The sequence below is a fragment of the Odocoileus virginianus genome, chromosome 6 (assembly GCF_023699985.2).
Source record: "Odocoileus virginianus isolate 20LAN1187 ecotype Illinois chromosome 6, Ovbor_1.2, whole genome shotgun sequence".
NCBI classification, from domain to species: Eukaryota; Metazoa; Chordata; class Mammalia; order Artiodactyla; family Cervidae; genus Odocoileus; species Odocoileus virginianus.
The window spans coordinates 12,503,787-12,528,046 of record NC_069679.1 but is presented as its reverse complement, the minus strand read 5'-3'; the positions used below and the strand labels follow the sequence as shown (position 1 = coordinate 12,528,046).

Sequence of the window (24,260 nt, the reverse complement as noted above, 5' to 3'; positions counted from 1 at the left end):
ATTCTTTCTTGCTCAGAGAAAATATGTTGTATGGCTACAAACTGTAGCAAACAGAAGTATATGTATAGGAAAGCAGATAGAATTTTTGCTATTTCAACATTTTTTACTTTGTTTTTATCCTGAGAAGTTAAGATATTAGTATATTAACAGCACAACAACTAAAATCTAAGAATAAAAGTTGTATTATCTCTAATGGTACCTTATGAAGAGTGTGTTTTAATAGGCTAGGCTATGAATTAATTTTATTAATAATTTTAGTTCTACCAGTTTAAATATACTAGCAAGTAAACTACCCACAAAGCATACTTTATCCCACACATCATTTAAAAATGAAACTATTACATGTGTCTCTTTCCAAAAGACTTGCTTTCTAAATATTCTTTGAAAATTATTTTTAATTTATTAGGGCAGGGGAAGGAGGAGGAAACAAAAAAGTATAAATTTAAAAGTTTTTATATCAAATAATCTATATATTGATTTTTTCATATAAAGTATTTATCTATATATACAGTAGTTCACTAAGCTATCAAAAGCATAGTATTGCAAGTACTAGGCTAGAGAGTTTCAACTAAACTGTAAACATCTTGACAGAAGATAGGGGTAAATACTTAGCACAATGTTTCCCATTAACCCAGTTAAGACATGGTCTTTGGTCTCCTGAAATATCTTAATATTCTAAACAGAAAAGCAAGAGATTAAAGAAAAAACTTTCAATTTAATCAGCAAAAATGTTAACATGGAATCTGATTAATAGATACTCAAAAGAGTTTCCCAATAGTTTTCATGAAAGTCTTGTTCAGGCACTGTGTCAAAGCATTAACTGCATCTCCAGAACATCACTCATGAGAACCACCATCACTCTCTAAACACAAATAAATATCCTTTTATAAATGCTTTGGCTACAATTATGTTTCAATGAAATGGTCGTGTTATCAATCAAAATGTCAACATATTATTAATATAAAAGTGGAACGCATATGAAGTTGTCTCTGATGATGCAGCTAATCAAAATATACAGAGCAGATAAATCAAATGCTTTTCTACAAAAGCTATCTTTGAAAAACACCTAAGATATAAGTTTTATCTGAAAAGTTGAAACATATGAAGAAAACACTAAATATGAATAGGTATACCAATTAACCCTTTTATTTAAAAAAGAAAAAATTGTGGTCACAAGAAAACATAAACTCCAGTCATCCAAAACTTGAAAATGAACAACTAATACTTTGGTGAACAGTCTAGACAGCATTCTATGCAAACACAAATAGACATGTGCACATTTGATATAATCTCACATCCCAGGCTTATCACCTGCTTTCTTCACTAAATAATATGTAACAACACCTTTGTCCATGAGCATGGAGCTACATTATTTTTCACTGTTGCATAATATTTCTCTGTAGGTATATACTATAATATACTTTACCAAACTTATACTAAAAGATATTTAGAGATGTTCCACATACAGACAATCCTAAATTAAAATCCTGCTCCATCTGATGGGGGAAATATATCTAGACTTGTACTTTTTTATCAGGGAAGCTGAATATATTTTTCTGTGAAGATACTGCTATTCAGTTTATGAGTTCAGCATGTAAATGAAGAGTAATCCTTTGTTTTATGGACTGCTTTCTTCCCAGTTTCTAACTTGCCTTTGAAAATTGTTTAACGGTGTTTAACTACCACTTTTAATTTTTATGTAGGCAAATTTACCATGCAACACTGTTGTGATTTATGGATTTCATAAACTTTTAAAAATTATCTCTATATGCAAAGACTTTAGAAATTCACTCATGATTTGGCCCTTTCTTTAAACTGTTTCCATTAAAACTGTTGATTTACGTGGAAATTATTTTTGTGCAGTAAGAAGAAAGCAGGGGCTCCATTTAATTTTAAGCCAAGTGCTAGTCACTACTGAAGGGTGTTTCAACTACTGAAACACTTCCTTCTACCTTAAAGGCATCAATTTAAACCTTACCTCCTTAAATCTTCTTTGACAGTTCCTCCTCTTCCAATTAGGTAAGGCTCCCTTGTATTACATCCTCACAGTATTTGTACTCCTGTGTAACAAATCACATTACTAACCCTGTAATCACTATTTATGCTTTTCCTGCGAAAGATAAAGTGAAAGTAGCTCAGATGTGTCCAACTCTTTGTGACCCTGTGAGCTATAGCTCACCAGGCTCCTCTGTCCATGGAATTCTCCAGGCAAGAATACTGGAGTGGATTGCCATTTCTGTAATCACTATTTTATGTTTTCCCTACTAGAATGTAAACCCCATGAGGACTATTTTATTACTGTAGTAGCCCTAGTATCTGTAAGCTCAATTTCTTTTTAGAGAATAAAGAATAACTTCTTAATGATAATTAATAATAAATCTGAATTTCTTTAGGACCATTTCTTAATGATGGCAATATATTATAGTTTATATTTATATTTATATTATATATTTATATTTAAGTTGTCTGTTATGTTTATATTTATATTTATGTTATAGTTTATTTATATTATATTATAGTTTATAGTTTTTGGTCCATTCTAGAAGGCAAATAACTTTCAAATACAGCCCAGGTAAACATAATGGAGAACTGAAAAATCAATTCATATTGCTGGTCATAGCAGGCAGGCCAAGAAATTTTGTTCATTTAATTAAGTTCCATTTTACAGAAATGTAACATTTAAAATTTTTAGTTTTATTCATCACATGCTCTGTCCACCAAAGACTTTGCTATGGTTCTTTGGAAAGACACTGAAGTTAATTTATTTTTATAGACATACCTTAAAATGGGTATTTAAACCAATTTTGCCAACTGTAAATAATATATTGATTGTCCTTATATAATACCCTACACTCTATAGTTTAGGTTGGAACTTCCCAGAACTCTTCCCAGTTGATTACCATTTTACATAATTTTTTCACTAATTACATTGTTTTTACATTATATAGTTTTTCTTTCAAGAACAGTAAAAACTGCTTTCTATTTCTAAGCCTGACAGCCCTAATTACTTAGACATAATTAAAATGTTGGGTTTTAAAGAATTTATTGGCCTGCCTCAGGCCTTAGCTTTGGCACATGGATCTTCTGTTGTATTGTGCAGGATCTTTCACTGTGGTGCAAGAGGTCAGTAGTTGCAGCACAAGGGCTTAGTTCTCTGTGGCATGTGACCTGGGGTCAAATCCATGTTCCCTGCACCGCAAGGTGGATTCTTAACCACTGGACCACCAGGGAAGTCCCTAAAATGTTTAATTGCATTCAAATGCTCATTTTAGCCAAAATCCTACCCATGACAACCTCCATTTCTTCTGGTACCTGTTGTTACTGAAGTCTTCAGTAAAAATAATTCTCATTTTATAATTCAAATCATTTTTCAACTGACATATATTCAACGTTTCTTCATTCTTGAAGTTTACTTCTATAGGGTTGATCTTAGCATTTAACTTTCTCTTCCGAAATGCCCATTTAGGTAGTAATTATATCAAGAGCTTTAAGCTATTAAGACCTGCTGGACTGACCCAATCTTTGTTCATTTGTCCTCCTTACCTACCATCTACTAATTCCTTCTTTGTCCTTCTCTTCTCTTACATGTCTCCATTTTCCATAGTACCTGCTCTATTTCTGGCTATTGCCAACATGCTCTCAATACATTATTGACCAGGGGATTTTTGCAGAAACACCTGTGGCCCGCAAGTTGTTATGCAAGTGAATACTTGAAAGGTCTCCCGTCAGTAATGTTCAGGTAACAAAAGACATATTAATATGTCTCTGGTCAATAATGAGTTAACTTCTCCAAGATTACTGCTTGTCCCTTTTTTTTCCCCCTTAGTTCTGTCAGCTTCCTCTTCATCTTGTTGTTATTTCAGCAGTTTATCTTTGATCCCTTATCTCAAAGTCTATTGCTTACTTTAATCTTCTTAAAAGAACAAAGAAGCTTTTTTTCAACCTGCTAATTATGACAGTTTTATAAGGACTACTATGCTCAAGAATATACTGGATTCTTAACTTCTCAGACTTTGTATACCTGGGTCACTACATATTTGAAAGTTCCTTCAGTTTGCTGGCTTTTACGTACATCCTTGCTGGTCAAAACAGACCAAGATGAAGAGAGACTAATTCAATGTAAGGCAATTTAGTTCAAGTACCTTGCTCAATGAGTTAACACACACGTTCCTCTCTGCTTCACTGACTCCAGTACACAACTGCAAAGATTACGTAGAACAATACTATCTTCCTTTCCTACAAAATCTGACTATCCTTTTGAGAAAATCATACTGATGAAAAGAAGAACAGAATGGCAGTGTTGCTCTTTTCCTTCAGTTGGGACTTTCTTTGGTGGGGCAAGGGCATAATGATTTCAGTATCCCCACTCCATCTCTCACAAAGCCTAGATTTTTCCACATTAAGATTGTTAGAAGACCTGGGGATTCCCTGATGGTCTAGGGGTTAGGACGTCATGCTCTCAATGCTGGAAGATCATTAGATCCCTGGTTGGGAAACTAGGATTCTGCAAGCTGTGCAGTGCAGCAAAAAAAGTTAGAAGAGGAACATGAGAGGATCTTCAGTAGGGATTATATACCCTCACCCTACAGTTCTTTCTGTTCATTCAGTATGTGTGCGGTGTGTGGGATCAGAGTGCCCCAACCAGGCATCAAACCTGTGCCCTCTGCACTGAAGTGTGGATTCTTAGCCACTGGACCACCAGGGAAGTCATTCAGTATGTTTTCAGAAATATAGTTAAGCAAACTGGCACTTAATCAGCCAACTCTCCAGAATATTTAGATCTAAATTTTTCATTTTCCTTGAATATGAGAAATACATCAAGTAATATGAATTAAATTTCAAGGCTGTTATTTCAACAATAACAGCTTAAAAACTAAGTCTGGTTAATAGAAGTATATATATAGCTGACTAATACGTCTTCTTGAATTCCAAATGACTGGCATCATTGTTTGCCATGTCAATAAATTTTTTGTCATTATGAGTTTTTCTTAAAAGCCACTTATCATGTTAAATGTGATAAGAATTCAGGGAATAAGGCAATCAGAGGCGGGGGGATCATACAAGCCAGGTCAGGAGCTAGAACACTGCTAGTACTTTAGAAACCCTCCAAACACCTCTTTTTCAGTAACAAGCTGACTCCCTGCCAGAGGTAATCACTACCCCATTTTACTACCTAAATATCCACCCTCAAACAATGTAACTTGTTTTTGCCTGGTTTTGAATTTCATATAAACAGAACCATATTAAGGCTAGGTATTCTGTTGAGTTTGTTTTCCTTTCACCAAATATAATGTTTTTAAGATTCATCTATGTAGTCAGTTGTTGTGCTACTTTGCTTTTCATTCCTGAATTATATAAACATACCACAGTTACCTACTTATAGACACCTGAGTTGTCACAGCTTGTGGCTGGTATGGGTAACAATGCTATGAACACACTTACATATAACTTTCAATTTAGACATGCTTATTTTTCTCTATATACCTTGGGAATGGAATTACTGGGTCAAAGATATGCAATTGTATTGCTGCTAATTGAAAAAGAAATTTTTTTAATTCTAAAGTCATTTAACAATTTAGCTGTAGATTGCTTTGGATTTACAATATACACCATTCACATCAGTGATTATTAACTGTCTAGTATCTGCCTTACAACCATTATACTTTATTATTATTGGTATACTACTGGCTAGGATCTCCTTCAGTATAATGTTCAATATGAGCAAAGATAACAGACACCCATGTCTTGAACTCCATATAAAAGGGAAATATTTTCAACATTTCATCATGAACTATATCTCCTACAGATGCTTTTATAGATTTTTAGATTAAGAAAGTTTCCTTTTGTGCCTACTTTGCTAATGGTGTTTCTTTTTAAAATTATGAATAATTGCTAATTTTTAGCAACTACTCCTCTGCATCTACTGAAATATTATTCTCATTTATTTGTTCAAGTGACCATATTTAACTGTTTCAAGTTAAACCAACCGAGCATTTTGGGATAAATCTTGGCCATGCTGGATTATTAACTCTTTTTATGTATGGCTAGATTCAATGTGCAAATATTTGGGGCTTTTGTTTCCCTTGGCATCTATGTATATGATAGAAACTGACATGTAATTTTCCTTTGGGCTTTAGTATCAAGGTTGTGATAGCTTCAAGAAGGTGGAGAAAACTTTTTCTGTTTTCTAAAAGAATATAAAGTTATGTATTATAAGGTTAGAATTTGTCTCATTAAATGTTGGTCAAAGTTTCCAGTGTAGCCAATCTGCACTTGGACTTTATGTAAATTTTTTTAAATTGCAAATTCCTAAGAATTTATCCACTTCATGTAAAATTTCAACCTAGTTATTAACAGTATCTTTTTTTTATTTTAAGTATCTTAGGATTCAAAGGGATATTCCTTTCATTACTGATAGTTTATTTGTGCTTTCTTTTCTTGACTAATCTTATCTTTTGTCTTCTTGATCCCTTTTACAGTATGTTTCATTTCCATTTAAAGTCTCCCCTGGTATTTCTTCTTGTACATACTCTCTCTGAATTTATTCTTCTTTTTCTATTTGACATATCTAGCTCATTAACTTGAGACTTAAGATGGATGCTTAGCTCATTACTATTCTTATACATGCACTTTACATGTATTTATATATGTTTTAGGACAAATTAGGCAGCAGTCTACAATTATTTTCCCTTAACATTCAAATAGTTGCTTAAATAGCACTTATGAATATTTGAAACTTTAATAAACATGGATAGAATGTGAAATATTGGCTTAAAAAAATACAAACGCTAAGTACAACATAAAGCCACTTTAATATTAATTTTAAAAGCACTGTTTCTGAACACATTTCCATGATTACAGTATTCTAGGTAGCAGTCTAGATTAGCACTTATTTTCTTTCATCTACTGAGGGATCACCCTACCATCACTTCCACTTTTAGTACTGCGAAGTCAGCTATCCTCTGGAAGAATATAATATATACTTTCAATTATCTATTTTTCTCTCTACATACATTATATATCTATATATACACACACACATAGTTTCACTTTTTGCAAGTAATCTTTCTTGTATCTTACTGCTTTTATGATTGTCTGTTTATGTTTACACATTTATTATGATGTTTTAAAATGTAATTTCTTTTTACCATATATCATAAAATGCTTTGGCACCAAAATTGATGATCTAACAGAAAGTGAAATGGGAAATTTTTCACATAAGTCAAATTATCAATATTGTTGGACTGTAAGGTGCCATCAACTGAAAGATGCATTTAGATTTCAGACAGATATCTAAGGTGTGAAAAACTACATCTTAGAATCAATAAAACAGCATTTTACTATGCATCAGTCAGATCAATTCACTCACTCAGTTGTGTCTGACTCTTTGCAACCCCATGAATCGCAGCACACCAGGCCTCCCTGTCACCAACTCCCGGAGTTTACTCAAACTCGTGTCCACTGAGTCAGTGATGCCATCCAACCATCTCATCCTCTGTCGTCCCCTTCTCCTCCAGCCTTGAACCTTTCTCAGCATCAGGGTCTTTTCAAATGAGACAGCTCTTAGCACCAGGTGGCCAAAGTATTGGAGTTTCAGCTTCAACATCAGTCCTTCCAATGAATATTATTATGCATGGGAAGAGTTAAATTCTCTTACCAATCTAGAAAAATTAGTCATTAAACCTTCAAGTATCACCTCTGCCCCATTTTCTCTTTTTCTAAACTCAGTGTAGACCTTCTTGTTGCATCTTTTATGTTTCTTCTCTTGTTTATTTTCCATCAATCAGTGTGTGTGCATAATTCTGAATAGTGTTTTGATTTCCTATTAGGTTGGTGCAAAAGTAATTGCAGTTTTGCACCGCTGAAATTTGCAATTTGATATTGGAATACATTCTAAAATAAATGCGGTTATGTTATACATCATTTTAATGCACAGTTCTTGCTTTATGTTTTTTGCTAATGACTTATTACTTGCTGTTTATAAGTATTTTACACTGTAGAAATGATGTTAGACAAAAAGAAAATTCGAGTGATTTTATTCAAGTTCAAAATTGGTCATAAAGCAGTGGAGACAACTCACAATATCAACAACGCATCTGGCCCAGGAACTGCTAAGGAATGTACAGTGCTGTGCTGGTTCAAGTGGTTATACAAAGGAAACGAAAGCCTTGAAGACAAGGGGTGCATTGGCTGGCCATCGGAAGGTGACAATGACCAACCGAGAGAGCCATCATGGACGCTGATCCTCTTAAAACTACGGGATAAGTTGCCAAAGAACTAATTGTCAATCATTCTACGGTCATTTGGCATTTGAAGCAAACTGGAAAGGTGAAAAAGTATGGTAAGTGGGTGCCTCATAAGCTGACTGTAAGTCATCATTTTGCAGTGCCTTCTCTTATTCTATACAACAACAAACCATTTCTTGATCTGATTGTGAAGTGCGATGAAAAGTGGATTTTATATGACCACAGGTGACAACCAGCTCAGTGGCTGAACAGTGAAGAAGCTGCAAAGCACTTCCCAAAGCCAAACTTGCACCAGAAAAAGATCATGGTCACTGCTCAATGGTCTGCTGCCAGTCTGATCCACTATAGCTTTCTGAACCCCGGTGAAACCATCACATCTGAGATGTATGCTCAGCAAATCAATGAGATGCACCTAAAACTGCAATGCCTGAAGCCACCATTGGTCAACAGAAGGAGCATAATTCTTCTCCATGGCAATGCCTGACCGCATGCTGTACAACCAAGGCTTCAAAACAGAATGAACTGTGCTACAGTTTCACCTCAGCCGTATTTACATGTCCTTTTACCAACCAACTACCACTTCCTCAAGCACCTCGACACGTTTTTACAGGGAAAACGCTTCCACAACCAGCAGGAAGCAGAAAACACTTTCCAAGAGTTCGTCAACTCCTAAGACGTGGAGTTTTATGCTACAGGAATAAACAAACTTATTTCTCATTGGCAAAAACGTGTTGATTGTTAACAGTTCCTATTTTGATTAATAAATACGAACATGTGTTTGAGCCTAGTTATAATGATTTAAAATTCAGGATCCAAAAAAATTTTAAAAATAAAAAAAAATAAAATTCAGGATCCAAAACTTCAATTACTTTTGCACCAATCTAATAGTACACTAAACCTGTTTAGCTGTGTCCAATCTGCTGTTAAACTAATTCACTGAGTTAATTTTGCTTATTTTAATAGGCTTTTTTTTTCTTCCAAATCTGTATGACAGCTCATATAGTCTAATTCCCTGATGAAAGCATACCTATTTTAGTTTACTAATTTAGTGTGACTAATTCTAATATATGGAATGTCAAATTAGTATACTTTAATTACAAAAAATAATTTGAGGAAGTAGTTTGAGGCCTTGCTGCTTTTCCCTAGAAAAAAATTATACTTGGTTCTGTCAGGAGTCTGGGTACATTAACAGTCTGGAACCATCTTATTTCAACTTCAAGGCTTGATGTTTTCTGGGCCACTCAGATGACCTGAATACTATCTTCAGTCTTTAGGAGAGCTAGTTTACCTAATCCTCATTCTTGGTGGGATGAGAACTCCAACTTTTTTACCACTAACCAAATGCCAACAAAAACCACAGCTCAGTCTCTTGGCTACCTCTTCTGGATTAGCATATGCTTCTAGGGCACACCGGACTGGGGTACTTGGCTCATTTGTCTAGATTTCCATCTTCTCTTGGGTTTTAACCCTCTAATTCTTATTTTACCAATTATCAGATGTTCTCTGTTATTGTATTTAGTGGGTGGAATGATTCCCAGAAGTTTTCCAGTCTTCTTTATTTTCTGTTAAACTCCTTCACATCTCCTCCATCAATACTCTGCTTTCAATTAACTGTCACCAACCTAAGTCAAGTCAACATTTTTCTTTTATCTATATTATTGAAATAGTCTTCCAATTGGTCTTCCTGCCTTCAATCAGCTCATACTGTTTGTTTTTTTCCTATAATAATGTTCTTATGTTACATTTCTCTATAAAAAATTTAAGGGCTTTCCACTGAACAGTGGAAAAGTCAAAATTTATTTGCTAAGCATTCAAGGGCTTCCAAAATGTACTTTCCACTAAACACATCCAATCATTTCCTCTCTATTCTTCATGTAAATCTTAATTATCATTCAACACATGTTCCTTAAACACCTCCCACACCGAAACTATTTTCTGAACCTGTAATACCCTGGTTCTCACATTCCCCTGACCTTCTAAGTTCAATCAAATGCTATCTCATCAATAAATTCTTAACCACAATAGCAATAATAAGATAATACATTTGTTGCTTTCTATACACTGCTCCCCACTAACACCTGAGTTGTTTGAAGAGGAAAATCTCTGCTATACTGTAGAACAGTGATGAATGCTATCACAAAAGTCTGCCATCTGACAAATCAACTTCACTTTCACATTCTAGCAGTTAACTGTGAAACAATACACTATTATTAACGTGGTTAAGGAAAGCTATATACTATCACACTAACATACAAGGGCTAACCCCCATACTTAATTACTAAATGGGTGTTAATGCTTCAGAATGAAAAGTGAAAAGCTATTTGCAACATAGGGTGGAAAAGATTGATAGCCATTTTTAAGACTCTTGATCACAACTGTCCATTAAAAGTAGTCATCAGTCACCTGTACTGCTCCTCACTTCAGACAGGCCAGTTAACTTATTAACTGACATTCACCTTATATATTACTGACTACAATGAGTTTTAAAATTTAACAAAACATACCTATAAAAAAAGAAATCTGAGATGCAGAAAATAAGATACCAACTTTTTACTTGCTACTAACTGTAAAGGAGCTTAATTTGGCACAGGGTGGTGGTGATAGGTGGATCTGTCTCAAACTCCTGACAAACTGAAGTATGATTTATACGCATATCATACATTAAATAAAAGTTCTACTGTAGAAAAACAAAAGCTAGAAGGGGCTGAATTTAAAGTATTTACTAAACACTATATATGTTAGGAATTGTGTTAAGTGCTAGGAATGAAAGATTAGTGAGATATTTTCTACACAAGGAACTCTAGCTCGATCCATGGGTTGGGAAAATCCCCTGAAGCAGGAAATGACAACCCACTCCAGTATTCTTGCCTGGGAAATCCCATGGACAGAGGAGCCTGGTGGACTGTAGTACATGGGTTGTGAAGAGTCAGACACAAGTGCTCCAGTTAAATATGGGTACAAAAAACAAACAAAGGAACTCCCTAGAACTGCACAGCTAACAGCCTACACTGGCACCCACAGAAGACCTATGGTCAGATAAAGGAAACATTTCCAAAGTTGAGGCAACACAAAAAGTTGGAGATCACTTTAAAAGTTTTATACTACTAATTTATGGAAATGGAAAACAGATCACTACTTATCTGGGTTAAGGAGGGGTAGGGATGGGAGGAAAATGGGGGAGGCTCTAAAAGAGCAACATGAGGGATTCTTCTGGAGATGGAAATGTTCTGAATCTTGACTTATCAATGTCAATATATTGGTTCTGATATTGTGCTGTAGTTTGGCAAGATGTTACCACTGGAGAAGATGGGCGAAGGAGATATGAGATCTCTTTGTATGATGCCTTACGTAATTATCTAGAATATATAATAATCTAGAATACATAATAATCTAGAATTATCTCAAAATAAAAACCTAATTTAAAAAATAACTTGCCAAAAAAAAAAAAAAAAGAAATAAAGAGAAGACTCAGAAAGGCAAGACAGAAGGTAACTAAATAAAAGGAAGGGAAGAAGAACTCATTTTCTCAGTCTCTCCTGCTGGGAAGGTAAGTGCCTAGGAGATGCAGGGTGATTCACAGTTTTTCTGTCAAGCATAGTACAGAAGAAGGATCAACGAGAAATTTACTCTATTAGAGGTAAGGAGATATTCAATTTTCAAAGACTGCAATAGCAGAATTACTAGTCATGGTGTCACACAGTCAATATTTGATGCTACCAGCTGTGATGCCTGTGCCCAAAGGCACCAGCAACAGCTCTTCCACTAATAGTTTGGCATTTTCCTGAACTCAGACTTCACGGCTGATTCTCAATATGTACTGTCTTTTCCACTTAACTTCTCAGTTTGCTTACAACTAAAAACCCTAACTGATATACCAGAAAAGGAGACAGTTCAAGATGACAAATGAAATACTGAAAGCAACATCCCACAAAAATTATGATAGAATCAAAGCCCAGATGGAAAGGTTGGCCTTAAAGAAAGATAGACTTGTTATTGCTGCACTTTTGATTCTCTGATGTGTTCACCTGGAGGATCACTGGAAGAAGCCGAGTGAATAGAGAAAATTCTATTTAATTTGTAAAACAGAAAAGAAAGAAATCTGCAGAGTTAAAAAGCAGAAGGCTAGGTAAGAAAGAAAATGGCAAAAGTCTGGAAAGCTGCTATGAGAGACAAGAGAGACCAGAAAGTTAAAATGGTCCCTTTTCTACCAGCCCCTCCCTACCCTGACCAAAATTTATTTTTCAAAAGAAAAAGTCACTCATGTTTAGGGTCAGGACAGATCTGCTTAAGCTGTGGACTAGAAGTCCAGGAGGCAAGTAAGAAGAATTGCTGTTAAGAATCTATTTATACCTTTATTGCTGTTGCTGGACTAGGAATTCCCTCCTCCAGGACAGGGACTATGGCTCACTAATAAACACAAGAAATATTTATATGCTTAGTATATGGAAAAGAAAGAGGAAGAAATTTAAAACTTCACAATTGTTACTAAGGTAAGAATCATCTTTAAGTATGTCAAAATGAATCGAAATAATACTTGAATTCATTTTGTGTCACCAACTGGAAAACAAGATTTTTTTTAATGCTATGTAACAAAATTTACTGGCCATATTATCTATCTTTGCTTGTGATTCCTAGGATCCCAAATATTATAAGATTACCATACAAGTAACTTTTTTCACTTTTATACTTAAGAACTGGGAGATGCACAGTGTCACTGAAGTCTCCTTATAATTCTGTGTTTCTTTCCATTCTTCAAGGGTATTAATGGGGTGAGAGGAGAGGGAAGAATGGGAAAGGGTCTGGGCATTGGCATTTACAAAAATTCTTAGGTAATTTCTATGTATTTTAATAGTTTACCAATTGATTGTCTTGAGTCTCCTAGGTAATGATTATATTGTCTTCACAGAATTTCTCTAATATGAATTTCTCTTTAAGTAAAAGAATTATTTTTAATGTTTTATTTTCTTTTGGTCATGCTGTACAGCGCACGTGATCTTAGGTCCTCAATCAGGGATCAAACTCATGCCTCTAGCACTGGAAGCGCAGAGTCAACCACTGGACCGCCAGAGAAGTCTTTCTTTTTTTTTTAAACAGAAAAGCGCTTCCATTACTAATAAATGTTTATTTTCTGAATTAAATAATTATTTTGTTATAAAGTTTTTCTGCAATTATTGAGGGAAATTCACAGAATACAAAAAAGCATAAAGAATTCTTAAGAATCCATAATCCTCCCATCCCCCAAACAATCTTCATGTCACTTATTTAATTTTCCATGTATTATTTTATGTATTAGAATTCCCAATACATTTAAATGGTGGTGACTGCCAATAACCTTGTTTGATTTTAACTGGCACATTTCTAATATTTCAAAATTAAGTATAGTTTTGCTATAGGTTATTAGTTGATATCCTTCATTAATCTAAGAAATTACCTTCTTAATTTCCAAAAAATTGTTTTTTTCTGACTCAGGGGTAAATACACAATATTATCAATACATTGCTGGCACTTATATAACCTTTTGGCTTCTCTTCATCAACCTGTTAAAAGTAGTAAATGCTACAGACAAGTTTTTCCTAAAGGTGACCCATTCTTGCATTCTTGGGAGAAATCCTACTAGATTATTATTATTTCAATTCAATTATTTTTTATTCATGAAATCAAAAGCTATGCTCAAAACAAAGGTAGTTTTCTTATGCTGTCTTTGTCAAATATCATAACTAGATTTATTCTGATTTGGCTAACATGAAATAATGATGCCTTATCTTTTTTTACATTCTAAAATAATTTTCAGTAGGAACTAGTAGCTCCTTAAAGGTTTATTAAGATAGAACTTGAACATAAAATCATCTGGTGCTTTTTGGGAAAGGAGAGGGATCTTCTAGTGTATTTACATTTTCCCACAGTTGTCTTCCTAGTTTTTTCTTTGGGAGATGGGTAATTTCCTCTCTGAGCTTTCAAATGTAATGGTACAAGTGGTGTAAGTGTGTAGTTGCTCAGTTGTGTCTGACTCTTTGAGACTACATGGACTGTAACACACCAGGCTCCTCAGTCCATTGAATTCTCCAGGTAAGAATACTGGAGTGGGTTGCCATTCCCTTCTCCAGGGGATCTTCCCGACCCAGGGATGGAACACGGGTCTCCCACGTTGCAGCAGATTCTTTACCAACTGAGACCAGGGAAGCCCTGTGGTGGTATACACAATATTAATTAAAATTTTTGAAATATGTTTTCCTAACCATAATTATACATTATTTCCAATGTTGTTTATTTGTGCCTCTTCCTCTTACCCCAATCACATTTGCCAATGATTTATTTCCCTCTTTTTCAAAATAAACTTTACCTTTTAAAGAGCAATTCCCCCTCACCAAAAAAAAAAAAAAGAGCAATTTTAAGCTCAAAGTTGAAAGTACAGAGGTTTCCTATATAGCCCCTGCCACTATACACACACACAACCTCTCCCTTCAGCAACATCTCACATAAGAGTGGTACATTTGATGCAATGAACCTACACTGACACATCACTGTCACTCACAGTTTACATTAGGTGTGAGGTCTGGTGTTGTACATTCAATGCATTTAGGTAAATACATTTAGGTAAATGTATAGTTGACATATCTTAACAGTTTCATAAAGAACACTTTCACTGCCCAAAAGACTCTTTTGGATCCCTCTAACCTCTGGCAACCACTGATCTTTTCATTATTTACATAATTTTGCCTTTTCTAGAATATCATACACTTGGGGTCAAACAGGATGCAACTTTTTCAGACTGGTTTCTTCCACTTACCAATACTCATTTAAGGTTCCTTCATGTCTTTTCATGGCTTGATAGCTCTCTTCATTTTAGCAATGATATATTCCATTGTCTGGATGGGCCACAGTTCATTCATTCATTCACCGACTGCAGAACATCTTGGTTGCTTCCAAGTTTTAGCAATTATGAATATAGATGCTATGAATACCCACGTGCAGGTTTTGGTGGTCACAAGTTTTCAACTCATTTGGGTAACTACTAAGATGCGTGACTGGATTATACGGTAAGAAACTTCCAAATTGGAAGCAAAGTAGCTGGACCATTTTGCATTCCCAACAGCAATGAATGAAAATTTCTGCTGCTCCACATCCTCATCAGTACTTGGTGGTGTTTTCTGGATTTCGGCCACTCTAACCAAGGTGTGTAGTGGTAATTTCAACAATCCCATTTTAATGAGCAGTACCCTAATGATGATATGTGATGTTAAATATCTCTTCATATGCTTACTTGACATCTGTATATCTTCTCTGATAAGGTGAGTATTAAGATTTTTGCCCACTTTAAAATTGGGTCTTTAGCCTACTACTGAGTTCCAAGAATTCTTTATGTATTTCAGGTAACAGGTGTTGCCAAGTATTTTCTCCCTAGGTCTTGTTTTCTCAGTCTCTTGATTATTTCCCTTCATCCATTTCAAAGATCAGTTTACTTCTATTTCCTAGTTCACTAATGCTGTTTTTATCTTTAATAACTATTCTACTCTCTGAGTTTATTTTATACACTTTTCTAACTTCCTGTTTCAAAGGTTCAGTTTGTTTTCTACCTATTTATCTTTTCTTATAGATACTGACTATAAATTTCACTGTACCTCTTCAGTCACAGTCCACATCTGTCCTCCCATTATTTAGTTCTAACTATTTTAATAATTTCAATTTTGGATTCTGAGTTTTTTGCAAGTGTGAAAATAGAACCAACGTATCAATTTTTCTTGGAATGTATTATAGCCCAGAATGTGACCAATTTGAAAATAACATACTCTGAAGGATACACAAAATACCAATACATATTTTAAACTCTTAAGTTTATTTATTGACACCAGCCTAGAGAGACAGCACCCACAAAACAAGAATAAAGTTATTAAAATGAGTAAGTTGTATACTGTTAAACAACTCAAGATGGCTAAACAGCTGATGCAGTAAGAAAAGCAAGTTAGTGAATTAAAGGTAAACCTGAAGAACTTTCACAGACCTAAGTAGAGAGACAAGCACAGAAGAAGCATTTTTTTAAAAAGGTGGAAAAGAGATCCAGAAGTTTCAACATATAACCAACAGGAATTCTAGAAAGCAACAAGAGAATGGAAAAAAGGTAATATTAAACAAATAATAGCTAAGAATTTCCCAAACTAAAAACATGAGTCCTCAGAGTGCCCAATTAGCTGTATTTTCCAAACTTACTCCACAATTTCAAACTATTAAGAATTTCTCTTTAGGGAGGGGACACATGTATGCCTACGTCCTATTCATGTTGATGTATGGCAGAGGCCATCACCATATTGTAAAGCAATTATCTTCCAATTAAAATTAAAAAAAAAAAAAGAATTTCTCTTAGAGCACTAAAGAATGTATTGTTCTGGAGCGAGGAAAAAAGTAAATCTCGAGAAAACAGTGGGATGCAAAAAAAAAAAAAAAAAAATTAGCCAAAAAACAAAAGAGGTTAAATATACTGAGAGTAAAAATACTTAACATTAAATTAAAACTTCAAATATATCAACTTATCCAACTGAGAGAGGAAAGGGGGAGGACAGAGAAGAAAATTATGCTATAGTTTTTTTTCTTGTGTAGGACATGAATATAAATAGTATACTGTTATAAACTTAAGTATGCATTTACAAACTATAAGGGTGATCACTTAAAAAACTGAAATAAAATATATAACTCTGAAATTATTAGGGGGGAAAAAGGGAAAGGAAACTTGATCAAGCCAAATAACTCAACAGAAAACATAGTAAATATAAAGCACAAATCAAGGAAATCAATAACTAAACCTAAACTTCTTAGTAATTACAAAATAAAGTATAGCAGTGCTACTATCAGACAACATAGTATATAATGTGAAACATTGTATGAGGCAAAAAGGTATTGCATACTGATTTAAAAACACTAAAGATTTACAAGTACTCAATAATGTATCTTCAGAATACACAAAACAAAAACTGGAATTACAAGGAGAAACTGAAATGTTCACACATACTAGAAGTTTCCAAAAGTTACCTATTTCAAATCATACTCATCACACTTAAGTATAGTATTGAGCTGAAGAACGCTTTCAACAGCGTCCCCTCAGCAATGCTGCAGAGCAAACCTGAGAATGTCTTTGGAGAGACTCACTGATAAGAAACTAAGTATAAGTGAGCGCAGTTCAGCAGAGGAGTGTCAGATGTAAACAACCAAAGCTGCCTTTTTCCTAACAGAGGTGTCATAAAGTAAGTTTGAAAACAAACTTGACCAAAATTAAAAGTAGCGCTGATTTTCTTCAAAAAAGAAGGTCAGATCCATGCAAAAAACCACCACACTAGTCAAAGAGCATTTTATTCTTCAAGCAGCTGGGAAAGTTTTACAGTATGTGTCTAAGAACATAAGCTTTGGAGTCCAACAAATCTGAGTTAAGTACTAACTCCTTGTGTTACAAAACTCATACAAATATATCAAGCTCTAAGTCTTAGGGTCTAAACTATTAAGTGGGGATAATAATTTGTAGCTCCATAAAGCTATCACTAAGATAAAATGAAATAATGCCTGGCACAGAGGGCTCAATAATTAACAATTATTGTTGTTACTGTTATATTGTATTGCAGTGCAAGATGTGAGAAACTTCGTAATATTCTTGGTATTAATTAACATCTGTTTTGCAAAACATTTTTGATTTTAAAGTTACACGGGAAATACTTTCCATTTATTTCTCATAACACCTGGATTCTCAGGTTGTAACAAAAACCGTATGTAATTTTAAAATTAAAATTAGAATTGCTAATTTTAGACTGATAGAATAAATAACTGCTCTCATCCTATTACCAAGTGCTCCAAATTTCCAATCTAAGAAAGAGAAAAAGATAAAGGCGGCACTATTACGGTCATTCTCCAGTCCTAGTAATTTCTTGCCTTTAGAACCAGAAACATTTCCAGAGAGAAAATACCCAATGGGATTTAGTTCTGCTCTGAAACCAGAGAACCACTCCTAACAGCTGTTTTAGTGGTAAGGATACCCTGAGCAACTTCTTTATATTTATTAAAGAAATGTCATTATTATGCCTACAGTAGATTTAAAAGTTTACAGGCAAGCAAGTTTTAAGTAATTAAAGGATGATCTTATTCATGTGTTTTAAGACTATATCAAGTCCTTAAAAAACAAAGAAAAAAACACCTCCTTTTAGTTCTCAGTACTCAAGAGGATGTATTATAGAAGATACTGAAGTAGAGTCCCCACACCTCACCTCCAAAGTAAAAGAAGCAACAAGCCTGAGTTCCCTTAACACTAGGTTTACTGCAAAACTTACAGATGGGGAACATATCAAAGCAAACACTACTCACACACGGGTTTGTTCACTAAGTATATAAGTCAATCCCTTACTGTGTCTCATAAACTCAGTGCAACAGGCTTTCCATAATTACTTCTAAGTATAAAACTCACAATATAGTTCCTTACCTTTCCATTAGCTTCTCTTTATCCCAATTGAAGTGGCTAAGGAGTATTCTTGTGATAGTTGCTGGATTCTAAAGAAGGGGGGGAAAAAAGTCATTTTAAGGTAATAGCACTTATTGACATTTAGTGAGGTTTTTTTAGGTTGAACTTACTCTTCTATAACACCCCACCCAAATTACCTTTCCTAAGGTATTTTTTTATTCCCCTAAGAAAATACAAAATTTTAAGATCAAGACTATTTACAAATAGTTTGTCACACTAATGTCATGTTTCTATGAGATTCTAAAGCAGAATTCACAATAAGCCACGAAGAAATTAAATTAAAAACTACTGTATTAAATCAAGCACTAATAAAGTGAACTTTTTTGCACTTAGATTTAACAGACTGCCACATCAACACATTGTAAATCAATAAAATTTCTAATATTTCATGTACTGAATATGTTCTAATCAGTCCAAACCATTTTTAATTCAAAAGGCCCATACTTAATGAAAAAGACAAAATACCTGCACTGTGAAATAATCTACAGAGTATCATCTGTAACCACTATTTCATTCCTCAAAGGAAACCAGAGTCCAAAGTTTACTGCTCCATCATCATCCAGTGATGTCACAGACCCTCCCGTTTCTCATGAAACTAGTGAACAGTATTATCTCAGTAAGATGATGGGGCCTAGGAGATGAAGGAAATCCAACTTATTCAAAGACACTAGAGCTAGTTACAATGTCAGAAGTGAAATTCAAACCTGAGTCTGCTTATCTGTACTTTATGCATGATTTTATTATATCAAGTAACATTTCAAAAATGGTCTCTGCACATAAACCACTTTTATGTCACCAGAGTTAAGACCGCAATGTTTCGGAATGTTCCCGCACAGTAAGTGTTTGGGCTTCCCTGGCAGCTCAGACAGCAGAGAATCCGCCTGCAGTGCAGGAGACCTGGGTTTGATCCCCGAGTCTGGCAGACGCCCTGGAGAAGGGAATGGCAACCCACTTCAGTATTCTTGCCTGGAGAATTCCATGAACAGAGAAGCATGGCAAGCTGCAGTCCACGGGGTCGCAGAGAGTCAGACACGGCTGAACTAATAACACACATCTACTGATTTAGTTTAAAAGCAATCCTGTATAAAAATGTCATGAAAGAAATCCCTATCAATTATTCTTAGTAATACCATTTGTCACAAAAATTCACAGACATCCACATTGCTGCTGCTGTTTAGTTGCTAATTTGTGTCCGACTCACCTTTGGCAAAAAAGCCAAAGATGCAGATATGGTTAAGTCCCAACCCTCTGCTCCAGGCACATTTTGCTAATCCATCTAGCTTTTCCTTACTTCTTAGACCCAGACTTTCTTAATAATCTTCCTTCAACACACCATTTGAGAAAAACACTGTCAATCTATAAGAATAAGTGAAAAGAAACCTATTAGCTCACCCTAAATTATAATATTTGTACAGAATACAGATAGTATCATATATCCAGCTCTTTTACAGTAGGATTGTGGGCTTCCCTTGTGACTCGGCTGGTAAAGAATCCACCTGCAGTGCGGGAGACCTGGGTTCAATCCCTGGGTTGGGAAGATCCCCTGGAGAAGGGAACGGCTACCCACTCCAGTATTCTGGCCTGGAGAATTCCATGACTGTATAGTCCATGGTGTCACAAAGAATCGGACAGGACTGAGCAAGTTCCACTTGCCTATAACTGAAATAGTTATTCAGTCACATTTAAAATAAGGGCAATAATCCCATCAATTGGGGAAATTTCGTAGTACTCATTGGGATTTTGCAACTATAACTTTGGGACATCCAACACACTATACATTCTCTGCCACTGGGGAAAATTTTTCAGGAATTGTTAAGTCTCAACTTGCAAACAGAAAAATGGGAGAGGTGGGGAAATGCCCTCTTTGACCTAATGCTGCTAAGTGCCTTTTCTGTGTTTGAGATCCCACATCAAAAACTGGTCTCGTCTAGAGATTCCAAACCTGTTTTATTGATTCTTCAAAAATAACTACGGAATGTTCTGTTAAAAAACTGATTCCTAGGTTCCACCCCCAAATGTGCTTGTTGCCAAAGGGATTCAGAACATTAGACCAGTGGTCCCCCAGGATGAAGAAAACATGACAATCTTTCTGGTTTGGGCTGTTCAAAAATTTCTGTGTAGGTGTAACGTGTTTGTTTAGTAATGTACAGAGGGACCTCCCTGGCAGTCCAGTGGTTAAGACTTCACCTTCCAATGCTGGGGCCGCAAATTCAATTCCTGGTTGGGGAGCGAAGATACCACAGGCCTCAGGGCCAAAAAACCAAAATACAGGGAATTCCCTGGCTGTACAGTGGTTAAGACTTCACTTTCCAATGCAGTGGATGCAGGTTCAATCCCTGGTCAGGGAGCTAAGATTCCACATGCCTCTTGGCCAAAAAACCAAAGCATAAAACAGAAGCAATACTGTAACAAATTCAATAAAGACTTAAAAAAATAATAACGTACATACTTTATTGGAGGTACATGCCAGAAAATTTTTCCCAGAAGAATACTACTGGAAAATTTGGATAAACCACATCATAATGCCACAATAGCTATATTCTGCCAGTGAGCTATACTTCGGGGCAGAGAATACTAGATAAATATATTTGCATCACTATCTCAGTGCAGCTGGATCAAGTCATTTATGTGCACTGAATAAAAGGAAAGGTGATGGAAAAATAATGTTCATTATACATCTACTGTATTTCGGACCCTGTTTAAGAACTTCCCAGTTGGTGCTAGTGGTAAAGAATCTGTCTGCCAATGCAGGAGACATAAGAGATGTGGGTTCAATCCCTGGGTAGGGAAGAACACCCCTGGAGAGGAAATGGTAACCCATTCCAGTATTCTTGCCTAGAAAATCCCATGGACAAAGAAGCCTGGCAGGCTACAGTCCACAGGGTCGAAAACAGTCGGACATGACTTAAGAGACTGAGCACACATGCACAGCAAAGTATTTTACATACCTCATGTAATTCTCAAAACACTCTGTAAGGTAAACATTCTTACTTCCTATTTTAAATATGAGAGAACTATGACTAGGCTCAGTAGTATACAAAAACTACTCAATATCATACCTCTAATTAAGTGCAATAGTTGGAAATTCTAGCCCAGGACAATCTGGATCTAATATTCCTGCATTTATTCCACGTAGGTGAATCCAAAGGAATATTAAAGATCTTTCTTACATAGGTTTAAATATCTTTTATATCCTCCACAATAGGGTAATTCAAGGCAGGATGAGGAGGGGATGACAGAAAGCTAAAAGGCACAAGGGCATTTGAGGGACTGAAAAATGTGATGGTTGGTTACATGAGGGAAAATTTTTATCAAAACTCAAACTATACACTTAAAAATGGGTACTTTTAGTCAAATAAAAGTTACATATCATGTTTATTTTTATTTAAAAATGGAGCAATCTGACTTTTGGTCCTGGCATCTCCTTCCCACCAATTACAACTAAAAACTGCACAAAATACAACTAACAAGAGTCCTCTAACAATTAAATAACAGCAGGGAGATTGGGGAGAACAGGGAAGAACAACAAACAGATGGTAATGCCCATCCTGTTTGTTTTATCACCTTTATTTCCTGGCTTGGACACAAGTGTGGGCCAAATAAGCATAACTGTGTAACAGGCATGATCGGCAAAAACTGAGACAAGGGCACCTTCTCGGTCAGAGGACTAGGGCAAATGCGCCTGGAAAAGTCGGGGAGAATACTCTTCATCTTCCTTTACGTATTTCTCCCAGCCTCGGCCTGAGACCAGTCCCAGCCGTGGAACTACACTACTGCAGAGCGCAGAAAACTACCAGGGAAAACCCACTGCTCTGAACAGAGGAACAAGGAAGAACTCTGCGGTGAAAAGTGTGAGAGAACCCCTATTATTTTCTTTCTTTCTCTTGCCACTTTACCTCAAGGCATGACGGGCAGAAAACTAAAACTGAGAGAACTCCATACATTCAGATAGAGGAATAAAGAAAAGGGCCCCTGGGAGACAGAGGAAATCACTGTAAGGAGAGAGATGCAGAAGCAGATTCCTAGTTCTATGATGAACCAAGTCCTGGGCTCACATGCAAGCAATCCATGTGTGGAACAGCCAAAGAAGAACAGGAGAAGCTTCCAGAACAGAACTATGAATAAATAGTTGCCCAAATCCTAGATCAACCTAGTGGGAATGGGAGGGGCAAAGTGAACACAGCAAAGATTTAGAAAACTGAACAGATAATGGAATCAACCTGTACATAAGGTGAGAAAGAACTCCAGGTAGAACCTAACTGGATTGACTTGTTTACTGAAACAAATAAAAGATCCTTACCATTTTCGAAAGGATTTTAAGAAGACACAGAATCTCACACAACATACTATACACTCAAGAGAGAACACGGAACTACCAGAAACAAAGTAAGAACGATAATACAAATATGATCAACTATCGAGGGAGAAGACAGTTACCTGAGTCTGACCCCAAGACGACCCAGACATTAGAATTATCAAAGACTTTTGGAACAGCTGTTAAAAACATGAACATTAGGTAAGGGTGAACCTTAAAATGAAAGAAAGAAATTCTTAGGACAGAAGCTCAAATTATTTAAAAAAAAAAAAAAAAAAACGTAGAAGGACTAAATGGAAAATTTTAGGACTAAAAAGCTCTAAGACCACTGGATGGGCTCAAGAGCAGAGAGGAGATGACAAAGCAGTCAGTGAACTCAAAGATATGTCAATAGCAAGAATGAATGAGTGAGTGAGTGTGTGGGTGTGTATGAACTCTTGGGGCCCTGTGGGATAATATCAAAAGCTACCAGCCTAAAATTCTATATTCAATGAAAGTATTGTTCAGGACTGAAGCAAAGGATATTCTCAGATGGAGAAAACCAAGAGAACTCATTGCCAACAGACCTGCTCTAAAGGAACTGCTAAAGAAGTTCTCCAAATAGAAAGGGAATGGCAGCAGAGAGTAACCCAGAATTTCAGGAAAGAAGGAAGAGTAAATGAGTAAATATCATAGTCTATTTTTCTCCTCTTATATTTCGGAAAATATACAGAACTGCTGAAACCTAAAATTATAACAGGTTATGGTGAGGGGAAAGGTTATACCAATGTAGCACATACGACAACTACAGTACAAAGGGACAGATATAAACGTTATCTATATAGCTATAAGGTTTCTATGTTTCCCTTGGAGTGGGAAAACATTAACTCTAAGTAGACTGTGAAGTGAAATATTTGTATATAAGGCTTAGAGCAACCACTTAAAAAGAGAGAGATAAAAGCACCAATACATATATAAAGTCGAATATTTTTAGAATTTCAATCCAAAAGAAAGCAGAAAAGGAAGACCAAAGACAAAAATCAATTAAAACATCAAAATTCAACCACATCAATGATTGCATTAAATGTTACAAGTGGGGAAAAAACAGGCAAACAAAAAAAAAAAACACTTAAAAGACAAAGGTAACGATACAAATACCAAATTATGTTATATACCTGAAACTGATGTCATATGTCAATTATGCTTTAATTAAAAAAAGAAATTTTTG

General features: G+C 35.4%; 1 protein-coding gene across 2 annotated transcripts in view; it reads right to left on the bottom strand.

Moving 5' to 3' along the window:
- ARIH1 (ariadne RBR E3 ubiquitin protein ligase 1) overlaps positions 1-24,260 on the bottom strand; it is a 105,954-nt gene that overhangs the window by 39,685 nt on the left and 42,009 nt on the right. For both annotated transcript variants that reach the window (XM_070468785.1, XM_070468786.1), the window contains one exon: positions 18,700-18,767. In XM_070468785.1, coding sequence (XP_070324886.1) covers positions 18,700-18,767 — 68 coding nt within the window. The remainder of the gene's footprint in view (positions 1-18,699; positions 18,768-24,260) is intronic.